The 13339-nt window shown below is 30.3% G+C and overlaps 1 protein-coding gene across 1 annotated transcript in view; it reads left to right on the top strand.

The window, feature by feature from the left end:
* The window catches only part of LOC132736422 (BLOC-2 complex member HPS5-like), a 43096-nt gene extending 32396 nt beyond the window's left edge, over positions 1-10700 (top strand). The window contains exons 21-29 of the mRNA XM_060723549.1: positions 335-451; positions 1978-2091; positions 2887-2999; positions 3604-3871; positions 4487-4562; positions 5106-5186; positions 5694-5779; positions 6661-6737; positions 7705-10700. Coding sequence (XP_060579532.1) covers positions 335-451; positions 1978-2091; positions 2887-2999; positions 3604-3871; positions 4487-4562; positions 5106-5186; positions 5694-5779; positions 6661-6737; positions 7705-7802 — 1030 coding nt within the window. The 3' untranslated portion in view covers positions 7803-10700. The remainder of the gene's footprint in view (positions 1-334; positions 452-1977; positions 2092-2886; positions 3000-3603; positions 3872-4486; positions 4563-5105; positions 5187-5693; positions 5780-6660; positions 6738-7704) is intronic.
* Positions 10701-13339: the final 2639 nt, after the last annotated feature.

Genomic DNA, 13339 nt, shown 5'->3' with positions numbered 1-13339 from the left:
ATAATTGCTCATCATGTAAATGTTCATCACTTTGAACTCTATCAACATTTTCTTCAAGAGGTATTTTATAAGAATATAAGAATATCTGAATGATAATTTCTATATTTTTTTTTAATGTAACTTTCACCTCTAAATGACCTTTGCTTCCAAGGTCAAATTTTCAAATTTGAGACATTCACTATAACTGTCAACTTTATTTATTCACAGTTATGACATAGGTGCATTTGAATTTTACAAACACACCTGTATATATAATATCAAATTCTCTGATGCTTCTCTGGCATACTTGAAAGGGTGGTCACTCTGAGAATATTTGTTTTCTTTTCTGTTTCAGAAAGCAAGTATTAATGGACATTGGTAATCATAAAGACACATGTGTTGTATTATTAGAAATGTTGTTATCTGAAGATAATGATACTTCTGCTGTGATGGATGAAAATGGATGTCCTAGGTAACTCTTACTTCTTAGTCAAACTTTGAAGACACTTAAATTAGTGTGTGTCAGGTGTATCTGACGCAAAACCTGTAACTTTTGTCATACAATACATAGTTATGTGCTACTGGCATGCGAGCAGTTCCCGTACAGAAGCAGTACCCGTATTTTTCATTTAAACGCTTGATTTTTACTTGCATTCTTTAAAAATTCATTTCAAATCAAGCAGATACATAAACGAGACAAAATCTAAGTGTCAGTTCGGCAATACGCATTAAAAGTCTCATTTTAAATCACTTTCACCTGTGCGTCGTCAAAACGTGACCTTGTTTTCTCTGGGGGATTCCGTCCTTGCGCGCATGCGCAAAAATATTTACACGTGAGGCTTGTTAAAGGGTTTTCCACTAATACCACCTGTTTACAGATAAGTAGGCAATGTGATTAAAACTTGTTTAATTATCAGAATTTTGACCAATATTACTATTTAAAATAATTTTATGACTTTGATGAGTAAAATATCATGTATACAAGCATGCTATTGCATGTGAATGCGTTGGGGTAACGGTACCGGGTAATAGATACCCGCGTTTAGTCTACGGTCTATTTCCTGAATTACATCTATTTATTTCTTAGATAATGGTCTGTTCAACAATTGTAAATGAAAAATAGGTCCGATATAATAAAATTGTATAATTACAATGGGTTAGATTTTATGTACGGGAACTACTCCTCTTCATACAAAATAATCAATAATTTCGGTACCCCATATGAGGCCTCATAAGTAAGGGTTATTCTATGTTTAGAACATGATGGAATTTCCATGATTTGTGTGACGAGCCGAATATTTATGTGTAAAATTCAAATTTTGGTGAGTGAGCGTAATAAAAAATAATGTTTGAGTAACTACGATTTTTGTACGGGAACTGCTCGCATGCCAGTATATTTATTATGAAATATTATAATAAAATGAATACAGAAATTGGTAACAATTCTCATAGATACAAATTAATATGAGACATGTGAATATAGCGGTAATATACACATTTGTGGAATAATTAAGCCCAGAACACCAGGACAGTTCAAATTATCAAAGTTCAAGCTGTCTAGGTAGAACCATTTAAAATAAAGAGGTCATACCTAAACATTGAGTCAAAGAATCATGGTTTTTCGAGTGATCGAGGTTCCACTCTGAAATTTAACTTTTACTCTAACTGTTTCTATCTCATTTGGTGCTATGAAGGGCACATTTGTTTGCCAATGTTTGAGCATAAAATGTTAAAGGAACTCCACTGAGGTTTTACATCATTTGATGTAGGTCTGTACCAATAATTTTGGGGCAAAATTTCAGATCATTTGCTCACTTCTTTTTTCCTGAATAATCATTTTTATTGTGGAAGATGACCTTAAAATAAACAACATTTAAATAATTTTTTAAAAAAATCACACAAAATATCATAGTTGCATTTTGATATTAGTCAGATTTTCAAATTTTGACCTCAGTTGTGTCCCTTTAATAGAATAGAATTTATTGTTTATAATGACAGGTGTATGGGTCACAAGGTGAAAAGAAAGAATGAAATTCTTATTGACCAGTTAATCAAGAATATACAAGCTGCCAGAGATCAACAAATTGTGCTGGAAATTCTGAGAAAACATGGGTATATGACACTGTTGTTATCTCAGATCAGGCTTAATGTTACATTTATTACTGCATGATTATATCGTCAGATTTCTTAGAAAACTGTGACATTTGTTACTTACATACATAGATGCTCCAAAACTATAAATAAATTTTCATTTAACCTCAGAAAAATGTATTTTGCAGTATATTGAATTTATAATAAAGACTTTTCAAATGTTAAAATATTTCTATGTAAAAATGGTTGTTTGCTACTTAAACCCTCTCCTTGTGGCTAAGGTCATATAATCTAACAAGTGATTATATTAGGCCATATAACCTGTCAAAGAAAATCTCAACTTATGGCCTGCTAGGCACAACAGATTCTACCGATGTGACGTGAGCAGACCAACATCAGCAGACACATCTGTCTCATCTGAAGATTGTCTGTATTTTTCACTATTCAGTCAGTTTATATTTTAAAATTTTCCCGAATAATGATGAATGGCAAATCAAATCAAAACAAATTTAATGAATTGCTTGAACAAAGCTACCTGCTACTAAATGGCAAAATTTGACAAAAGCTGTGAAGTTGTCATTTTACATGAAGATATTTCTGGTGGGTTTTATTTTTCATCCCCCCCACCTATCCCCCCTGCTATTATCATCAATAAGTAATCTATATGTTTGAGTAATAAATGAGTAACCCTCTTAATGTTTTGTAATGATTTTACTGTTTGATACGCTTCTTACACAAAATTTTTAATATGTTCTTATATTTGAAAAAAAATACCAATCTTCATTCACTTCTTGACATGACTCGACATTTTTGCAGATATTGGGTTGGCGTCTTGAAGCTACTGAAAAAGATTGGTCGTGGATCAGATCATTTAGATCTGGTATTACAGCTTGGAGATATTGACCTGTTGACAGGACACAATGAACTTGGTATGATAAATGATTTGATGTCACAACATTATTTATAAAATTACAGTGTATTATTGCCAGGGACATTTTGAAGAATCACAGGAATGTTCTGTAGAAGATGGATGTTTATTTTTCACTTTTATGAAAGAAAATGACCTGTTTTTCTGACAGCTGTTATTTATTTATTTTGTTTATTATTTTGTTCATATGTGTTTAGGCAATAGATATTATTTTTAGTGCATGGTTGAAGAATGCAGGGTTCAACTTTAAATGTGCAGTAATATATCACAAAGGCTGTGATAGGCTTCTGTGATAAGTTACAAAGCATCTGAGTGATAAACCATGCACTATTATACTATAACACAAGAACATTTGATATCTATTTGCATTTTTAGAATGTTATTAAAATTGAAATTGATAAAATCATGTTAAAATTCATTTACCAGAGAAGAAATTTTCCTGGCATCATTTGGTTTATTGAAGTCACATGACTTCAAAGCATTTCTTCTTTATGCAATACATATATGATGTAATAATTCACTCCACTGACCTGTTTGTTTATTAAGGGAATAGTGACAAGTTTGTTAAAATTTGTTAAGATGATTATTTCTCAACTATTATTCAGGTTATGTGCCACTCTCAGTACCTGACTGGCAGAGAGTACTTGGTGCTTACCAGCAGATAAATCAAGCAGGGAACCAGACGGCACAGGAAGTTAGCTGTGATTGGTCAAAACTGATCACATGGAACAATCTGGCAATTCTATTGGTCAGAAATGTAGGTCCAGAGGAGGCTATTTCCCTGCTTGAAAAGCAAAACCTACCAGAGGGAGTTTTGTCAAAAGAGTTTTACCAAGTCTGTTTACTCTCTGGAATGGTGCAAAAACAACAAAGGTATGGCAAACATGTAAACATTTGATTGTATTATTATTGAATATTCAGTTGATGATCAGCATTATTTTATAAACTCATTATGAATGTGTGAAATGTATATCATTTGTTTGGTTAATCATTCTGTGCAAGGGAGATAATTTAAACTTATGTAAGGTTTACAAGATGATGTGTTGCATGAAACATGATTATATAAAAAAGAAGGTGAGGGCATCTTTTAGAAATGTTAGACTTGTGGATCTTTTTGCACCTAGCTTTAACAACATCAAGGGATATTATAAGTTATATATTAGTTACTTGTAATCATTATCACAAATATGCCTTTTACCTTGTTTAAGAATTGGATTTACTACAAAATGAAGTCAAAGTTTTATATCAAACATTTTATGTGAGTATGAGAATCAACACAAAATCGGTCACTTAAATAATTTATTGATAAAATAGAGTGAATAAAGATAGAGAGACTTTAAAGTAAATTTTACTTCCTTTGTTTAAACAGGAATAATTGGTTAAATTAGTGGGGGGAAATGTTTAAATAGTTATTCTTTACTGAATAAACAATATTGAATACTAAAAATGAATGTTCATTCAACAATTCTTAATATCTTATATTAATAGGTCAGTGTTACATTCCATGTTGGAGAAGGTAGACAGCTATCTATGGTCATATAGACCTATAGTTATAACACCACAGGTAAACGTTATACTCATATTTTATGATAAATGTAAATTTAAATGATGGTCATATATCATGTTATATATTCTTCTGTTTGAATGGTTTTTATGCACACCATTATTATTAAGATCTTATAGTAACTTTATGGATCCACTGATGTCAGTTCACAAAATGTTATTTGCACATCAGCTGTATTTGAATAGAAATACTTACTTTCTAGCAAGATAACTGCTTTACATCAAAGAAGTTGTGTATACCTTAACACAGTAATATATGTGCAGTGACTAAAACGTCTCTGATTAAATGCAATACAGATTTTATTTTATTTTTTTGAGCAATCGTAATGCAAAATTATATTTTTCAAAGGTTAAATTTTGACTGTACTTTTGTTTACCAAACAAATGACTGTACATACTTTACATCCACTGTACATGTTTTATTTCCAATGACTCATTTTCATAAATGTATATTTATGTTTTTGCTATAAACATGGTAATGTTTTATATGCAATAAAGTCATTTGTATTGTATTGTATTGTATTTTGACTATTTTTGTTGACAGGTGCAGTACCTGGCTGTTTCAGAGAAGAAAATGCACCCTGGAGAATCAACTGGTTCAAATACAGACTTTCTTCATTCTATGGTATCTGTGTTTTACATTTACTCTATCCATTCATTTTATATCCTACTACTTTTTTTTTGTTAGCTCGACTTTTTCAAAGTCATGTCCGTTGCTGTTGCCTTTGCTGTCCAAAGACAGGTAACATTGGACATTTTTTTAAAAATGTCCAAATAGATTGTCTTCATACTTGGACACCACCCTTTGGAAAAGAAAAGGCCTTCCAGTAGAAAAGAATGACCTTGATATTGACTTATAATTGACCTTGACTTTGTGAATTATTACACTTGTCATGCATAATTAAACTTTCAGTAGAGTTCGTGGATAGTTTTTCAATATAAACCAAGAATTGAACCAACAGTAACAGGAAAGCAATTCCTGGCCAGCATTTTTATAATAATTTGAATTTGTCATAGATTTATATCAAACTAATGTCAGGTGCTGATCATATGACAATAATTCTAGAAAAATGGATTATTTATACATGTATAGTTTATTTTTATTTTATGTTATATAAATATTTTTTTATAGGCCAACAGTATTAAGGAGAAAGAGGTGTCGGAAACATCTGTGGAAGATCCAGAATGTCACTGGGGCATTGAAAATAAGATTAATTTGTAAGTGATATTTTATACTTTTATCTGTTTGTTTGTTGTTGTTGTTTTTTGTTTGTGTTTTACTTTCTTCCAGCTTTACTGGTGGAGAAAGACCTCAGGTACATCTTCGTGCATTATTTCAGGCACTATCGGGCACCAAAGTAGGAACACTAACATTTTGTAAGCTGGCTGGATAGCTTTTTCACATGGAAGAATCCAAAGTGCCTGTTTGGATTCTAACTCACAATAGTGAGGGGCAAGCGGTTTGAAGCCAATGACCTATACCACTCAGCTATGACGCTCCATTATAAGATACAGAAAATTAGTATTCCGAGTAACCAAGTTTCATTCATAAAAAGTTGAAGAATATTTAGAGTTTGAGTTAGAAATTGCTAGTCAAATATTTTATAGATAATTATGTGGATAATGGTTCAAACAGTTTATGCATGATTGAACAATTTTGTTGCGGTGCCATTGAAGTTTTAGAGAATCATAAAATAGGACCTAATTTTGACACAATTACTGCTGTTTCTTATTAAGGTTGCTTATGTAAGGTCATTGATGCCTGCTTGTTGCCTACATAATGCACACAAAAAGGGACATCTGAGGTCTTCCTCTTTCAGAAAACATCTGAAAGCTGTAAAATTGCATATCACTTTTCCTGTGTTGGTGTGACTTAAAGTCCAACAAAACAAACAAATACTTGTTTGGTATCATAATTATACTTTGGCATAATACATTAACATATGTTTAATCAGGAATGAAGTGCCAAGCCCTATTTACCCTTCATATTATTGTGGTATCACTATGTCTTCACTATCAATAGAAAAAAGTCCTAATCTAATTTGATATGTTATCAAGAAGATATGAAATAAACATTTTCTATATTGATATGTCTACAGGTTATGTCCATGTTGTTATATCTCCTTGAAAGAGACTGTGTCACATGAGGAACCTGGGGTTCTCATATTTAAATGTGGTAAGATATAAATAATATTGTAATAATATAAAGTATAGTTCTGCTGCTATACTATGTTTTGGGAAATTGTTTTCCTATGTCATTACTGGCATGCAAGTAGTTCCCATACAAAAGCAGTACATGTTTTTTTCATATTAACGCTAGTTTTTAACTTGCATCTTTTGAAAATTGTTATCAAATTACGAAGATATGTGAACTAGACAAAATCTTAAGTGTCGGCATTAGGCATTCGGTACAAAAAGTTTTCATTTTAAATCACTATTGCCTGCCTTGTAAAAACATGAACTTAAAAATATTGGGGGCCTCCAAATAATACTGCCATATCAGGCCTGTAAAAGGGTTTTTCAGTAATACCACCTGTGTACAGATAAATTGACAAGACATTCAATATCAGAATTTTGCCCTTTATTACCATAGCAAATAACGTTATGGCTTTAATGAGTAAAATATCATGCTTATACAAATTTCACTGCATGTGTCACGCAGGGTCAGTGTTTAGTCTACGCTGTATTTCCTGATGGTATTTCCATATTGTTAACTTGGTTTTCTTAATTAAATTATTAAATTATTATAAAGTATTAAATTACAATATGTCTTATATTGAAAAAATAATTATTATTTTTAAAATCATTTTGATCTATATTTATTTACACTAAATGTCATACTGAGGTAACTGCCTTAACAGATATTACATCATTTTTGTAGGATTTTAATTTTCATTTTGACTAAGATATTAAAGTCAAAAATAGTAAATGTTTTGTCTTAATATTTACATAATTAACATATTGATATCCCTGTTTAACTTAAAACAAACTACATTATATTTTGCATTATGAATTAAAGTTGTCTTTTGGATTTTTTTTGCTTCTCAGGACGTATTCTGCTTTAAGCATTCAGATTTTATAAATTTATTGGTTGTTTAAGAAATAATTATTAACATCAAAGTCTGTTTTTGTTTTAAACATAGGACATGGATTCCACAAGTTATGTTTACCAAAGAAGGAATGTATGGTATGTGATGGTGTAACAAAAACAAAGACAGTTGAAAAAGCTTTCTATATTTAAGCTGGGACAAAATATAACCAGACACATAATTACAGACTATATAAGCAGTTTTATGTTGGTGACCAAGAAATTGGACAGTCAATCATTTGATTAGCATTAGTAATAATAATACCATTATTACGAAAACAATTCATTGATAAATTTTCACATTATGTTGAGACCAATATATAAAAAGGAGTGTTAAGTTTAAACATCATTTTGGCTTATACACATATTTCTCTTACTTTAAGTATTTACTTAAGATAAAAAACAAATTAATTGACAATGATCAACGTGACAAAACGGCAGTCTCTGTTCCTGATTAGACAAGAAAATTACATTGAGCTTATCTCCAAATGCTTGTCTTGTAATAATGTTTCCCTGATTTAAGTCAGATTTAAGCAAATTATTTGTTATTTTTATTATTATGATTGTTTAAATATTGTGGAATATTTTGTAAAGATAGATTTTACTGGCATTTAAAGGTTAGTGGATATTACAAGCAGTTGTCCTGTTGTCATTTTGACTTTGCTCCACTAGTTTAAAATTATATAGCAGAATGAAAAAGCCAACAATTTAATAAGCTGGTAAATGTATTTCTCAGAGTAATTAACATGTGTAATTTTATCTTTTGTAAAAGACTTGAACCACATAAAGACAAGATCTGGATTAGACAAGAAAATTATCCTCCCCCCCCCCCCCCCCAGTAATCTTGGTTTGTACTGGTTGCAAAGGTAGATTGTGCAGCCACCAGCAATGTATTCAGGTTTAACTGTAATGTTGTGTATATTTATTTGCTCATTAGAAAATGGCATTTCAGGGACTTGTTGCAGCATATACATAACTTGATTCATGTAAGCAAGGGTGATAACTGACCAATTACCCACAGTCAAACTAAATTCTAGACTAACATATAATTACCTCTTGAATTTGTGTAGTGGATTTGCCTTGTTTTGACTTTATAACATTACATTCAAATTTATATGGATACAAAAGATTATCTACCAACAGTATAAGGCCAAGTCACACTGGCCTGATGTACAGGCTGACCTGGCTCCATACTGGTGGCACAAGCTAATCACTTATAGGTTCAAGCATGGTAAGGGTTATTAAAGCAGGGCATGTTGATTATACAAATGTTTCTTTCATGGTAAAGTTTTGATTTTCAATGTGGATTCTATCAACTTCTAGCCTTTGGTTAGGTTTTAGGTTGATGGGTCAAAAGTCAGACTCTCTGAGACTGAAAAAAATACATGTATTTTTCTTCTCCATTTTTCTCATTTTTGGCAATATTTTTTTTAGCTGTGTCATTGTGGGGTCAGGGATATATATAGGTATTCTGATTCTCTTGTTTATAACTGATTTAGATGAATATTTATGTATATATGGTCAGTGTCTATACAGACAAATACTAACATGGTGCTTCATGATAAAGCTTTTGTTGATTTTCTTGTTGATATTGTTGGTAAATTTTATAAATCTACAAAGCAGTTTTGTTTATGACTGCAACTACTAGTATTTTTCTTTTTAAAGAATTCTTGTTTGATTGCATATGAGAACTTAATTTATTGACCTTGATAAAATCATTTTCTTTAATTAAAAGTTACATTGGATTTGAATTAGACTGTGTTGATTCATGAACTGTATCTAAAGTTTATTGTTATGTTCATTTTCTATTACTATTTCTATAATGTTTATCCAAGTTTTTTTATTGTTGAATTGTTAAGTTTGTTGAAATGATAAAACTTATCTGATTTGGTGCTTGTAATAACTCAATTTCTTCCAATCTTGTAACTATATGAATGAAAAGAAGTGATTACATCAAGTATATCACACAGGTTGTCATATTTTATTATATTGCATGTTTGTAACATCAATTTTCATTGGATAATCCCGATGTTTATATAATCTATATACTGGGCTCTTCTGTAAATTTATTCTGTAATATGAATAGGTTATAAAGGTTTTTTTATAACAGGTTATATGATCATGTATAAATGATAGTGTTTTATAACCTCACATTGCAGCTAGGATGATAAAAGGTAACAACTATTTATACAGGGTCATTTAACATGTAAATAAGCCATAAAATTAATAAATTTTATTAACTTGAAAAAACAAATTGTTCAGTTGCTTATCTCAGACAATTATTTTTGTTCATCATTCTGTTAGACAAGTTCAGTGAATTTTTGTATTGTACAATAATTGGTATGAGTTCCTTTTAATCGAGAGATAAGTTAACAAAATAATCAAGCTTTCGACATTTTGTTCATCTTTTTATCCTATGAATTATAATGATGGGCCTTGAAATTTGTCAAAAGAAATTTAATTGTTGTATGATACAAATAGAAAAAAAGTTAAAAGAAAACATTGTTAGTGAAAAAACTGTCCAGCATTAAGGGAACATACAGATAGTGTTTATGAACTGAAATAAGAGAGTTAAGTTATTGTTACTGTTGTCTTTCCCCACACTGCCAGGTCAAGCCTTATAATAATAGTAATAATAATAATAGTAACCAGTAATCACAGGTACTTGAAACAAGCTATTTTTATCAATTACATTTTCTCAATCTGAGATAGTTTTAAGCACATATTAAAATACCAATATTAATTAATTTATATTTTCTAAATGAAATTTTGTAGCTGAAGAACTTACCTTACTGTTTGATGTTTTAAGAATTATGTTCCTTTTTGATTTGATGTGTCAAGAACACAGAACTAAAGTCTTTACAACAGTGTAAAAAAATTCTATTACATGTATATTGAAGTGTGTTTTGGCATCATGCATTTAAATATTGCATAATTATCATGTCACTGTTTAAGTAGGTTTTATGTTTTTTCTGAATTGTGTTCAGTAATATTATACAATACTCTAGCATTCATCCCGGTGTAATCAGTTAATATAAATATTACATGTATAAACAGGGGAGGGAATTTTTTTAACCATTTTTTAAAAAAGCCTTAAAAAATAAGTTTTCACAAAAATAAAGGAGCGTTTGAGGGGGTTTGGAAGGGAAAAAGGGGGGCTGTTAATTTCCCAAAAAGTAAAAGTTTTTAAATTTTTCTTTTTAAAAAAAACCCAGACCAATGAAAAAGGGAGTTGGTTTTTTTAACCACTTTTTAAAGGGAAAACCTTTAAAAAGATGAATTTTGTTTTATTTAAATGTTTTAAATTTTGGGAAAACCCCTGGGGAAATTTTAAACATTTTTCATAACCGTAATTAGGAAAAAATTTTGGGGGAAAAGTAGTGGTTTATTTTAAACCCCTTTTATTTTTGGACACTAAATTTCCAAATGTATTTTTTTAAATGGTTCATTGGAAAAAAAGAAAGAAATAACCCTAGTGTTTTTTCCAAATTTTACCCCAGGTACTTTAAAAAAAGCTATTTTTTAAAGTTCTATATTATGGGCTAAATACTATAATAAGACTTATAGTGTATAGCCCATATGGAACATTAAAAATAGTTTGTTTCAAGTACCTGTGCTAGTAACATAGCACACTGATAAGGATACAGAGGAAAGTGCGATTTTATCTAGGTATCCATTTTTTTCAACATTTTGATTTTAATAAGTGAAAAATGTACCAATGAGATTTTTACTAGAACAATACCATGTATTTTTTTGATTGGCCAAAAATATTTGCCACAAACATTCCTTTAGTGCTGCAGTAAGCTCTTCATAATTTACATGTATTTATATTCTCAATTTAACCTTCATTGTTATTTATTAGTGTATGTTAATTTGCTCATTGATTGCTCAAACATTAGTTTACTTCAATTGTTGTCAATGCTAAATGTATATAAAGTATATATCATGTGATAATTTAACATAATTATAGAAATAAATGTGCAATAAAGTAATAAATAACAAATCTGAATTTCTTTTTTATACTTTATTTGTATCACTTTCATTTTATACTGGAACAGATCATTGAATATATCACAAACTATTATATATTTTTTCCAATATATCCCTGAAAAATTACATTTACAAGCTTGACATAGTACCTCATCCACTTGTATGGAAAATCTAGGTAAAGAAGCTTAGAAGGACACAATCTCTAAACTTTTCTTTATGTAAAACAATGCTGATAATTTTTTTCAAAAGATATAATCTTTTATAAAACACAAACATCATCTACCAAGCCATTATTGCTCAGTAGGAGTAAAGAGAAACCAATGTTTCAGAAAATTAATTCAGCACAATGGTAACTACTTTTCTACAAGACATAATCATTTTTAAAACAGGGTCTTATTTTTTAAACTGCCACTATACTCCACTCATCACTGTATTTATCATCACAGCTTCTATATATACCCTAGCCAGGGGCTATTACTGCACCCATATATCACAGATTTCTTTTGTAAACATGTCAAGGGCTTTAAACTGTACCCTTATGGTCTCATGTTGTTTTGTATCCATGTGCAAGAGGCTACAACTGTGTAGACTTGTCTTTTGTTAAAATTTGCAACGTCTTTTCAGTTATGTTTCTGGAATGGAAAAAAACTAGGATATCAGTATCTTACATTCTAGGGGATGGTTTGTTTTGAAAAGTGCTTAATAAAAAGAATTGTAAAATAATCTAAAAAAAAAACAGCAAACAATAAGATATCAAATTTTAATAAGAAAGGTTTATTTATATCTGAAAACAGTTTATCCTATTTAAATGTTCTTTTTCTGTTTGAATTTGAGACCCATCAAGACTAGAAAGGTCATTTTGCTATTTCTTACTTTTCACTTTTCTAGCTGAGGAAGGCTTTAGTTTTGCAAACGTAGAACTGTTGGTATTATATAAGAAGCTACAAAACTCATGGCAAAATGTGGGAAGCTACAAACCTCATGGCAAATGTTGGAATGATGATATAATACAGGTGGCTACAAATCTCATGGTAAACATAGGAATGTTGGTATTATATAAGAAACTACAAACCTCATGGCAAATGTAGGAATGTTGGTATTATATAAGAAACTACAAACCTCATGGCAAAATGTAGGAATGTTGGTATTATATAAGAAACTACGAAACCTCATGGCAAATGTAGGAATGTTGGTATTATATAAGATAACTACAAACCTCATGGCAAATGTAGGAATGTTGGTATTATATAAGAAACTACAAACCTCATGGCAAATGTAGGTATGTTGGTATTATATAAGAAACTACAAACCTCATGGCAATATAGGAATGTTGGTATTATATAAGAAACTACAAACCTCATGGCAAATGTAGGAATGTTGGTATTATATAAGGAACTACAAACCTCATGGCAATATAGGAATGTTGGTATTATATAAGAAACTACAAACCTCATGGCAAAATGTTAGGAATGTTGGTATTATATAAGGAACTACAAACCTCATGGCAATATAGGAATGTTGGTATTATATAAGAAACTACAAACCTCATGGCAAATGTAGGAATGTTGGTATTATATAAGGAACTACAAACCTCATGGCAAATGTAGGAATGTTGGTATTATATAAGAAACTAGCAAAACCTCATGGCAAATGTAGGTATGTTGGTATTATATAAGGAACTACAAACCTCATGGCAAATG

This window comes from Ruditapes philippinarum, unplaced genomic scaffold, assembly GCF_026571515.1.
Source record: "Ruditapes philippinarum isolate M1 unplaced genomic scaffold, ASM2657151v2 ctg7266_1_1_1_1, whole genome shotgun sequence".
Classification (NCBI taxonomy): Eukaryota; Metazoa; Mollusca; class Bivalvia; order Venerida; family Veneridae; genus Ruditapes; species Ruditapes philippinarum.
Note: the sequence above shows the minus strand (reverse complement) of the source record. Positions and strands in the feature narration are given on the sequence as shown.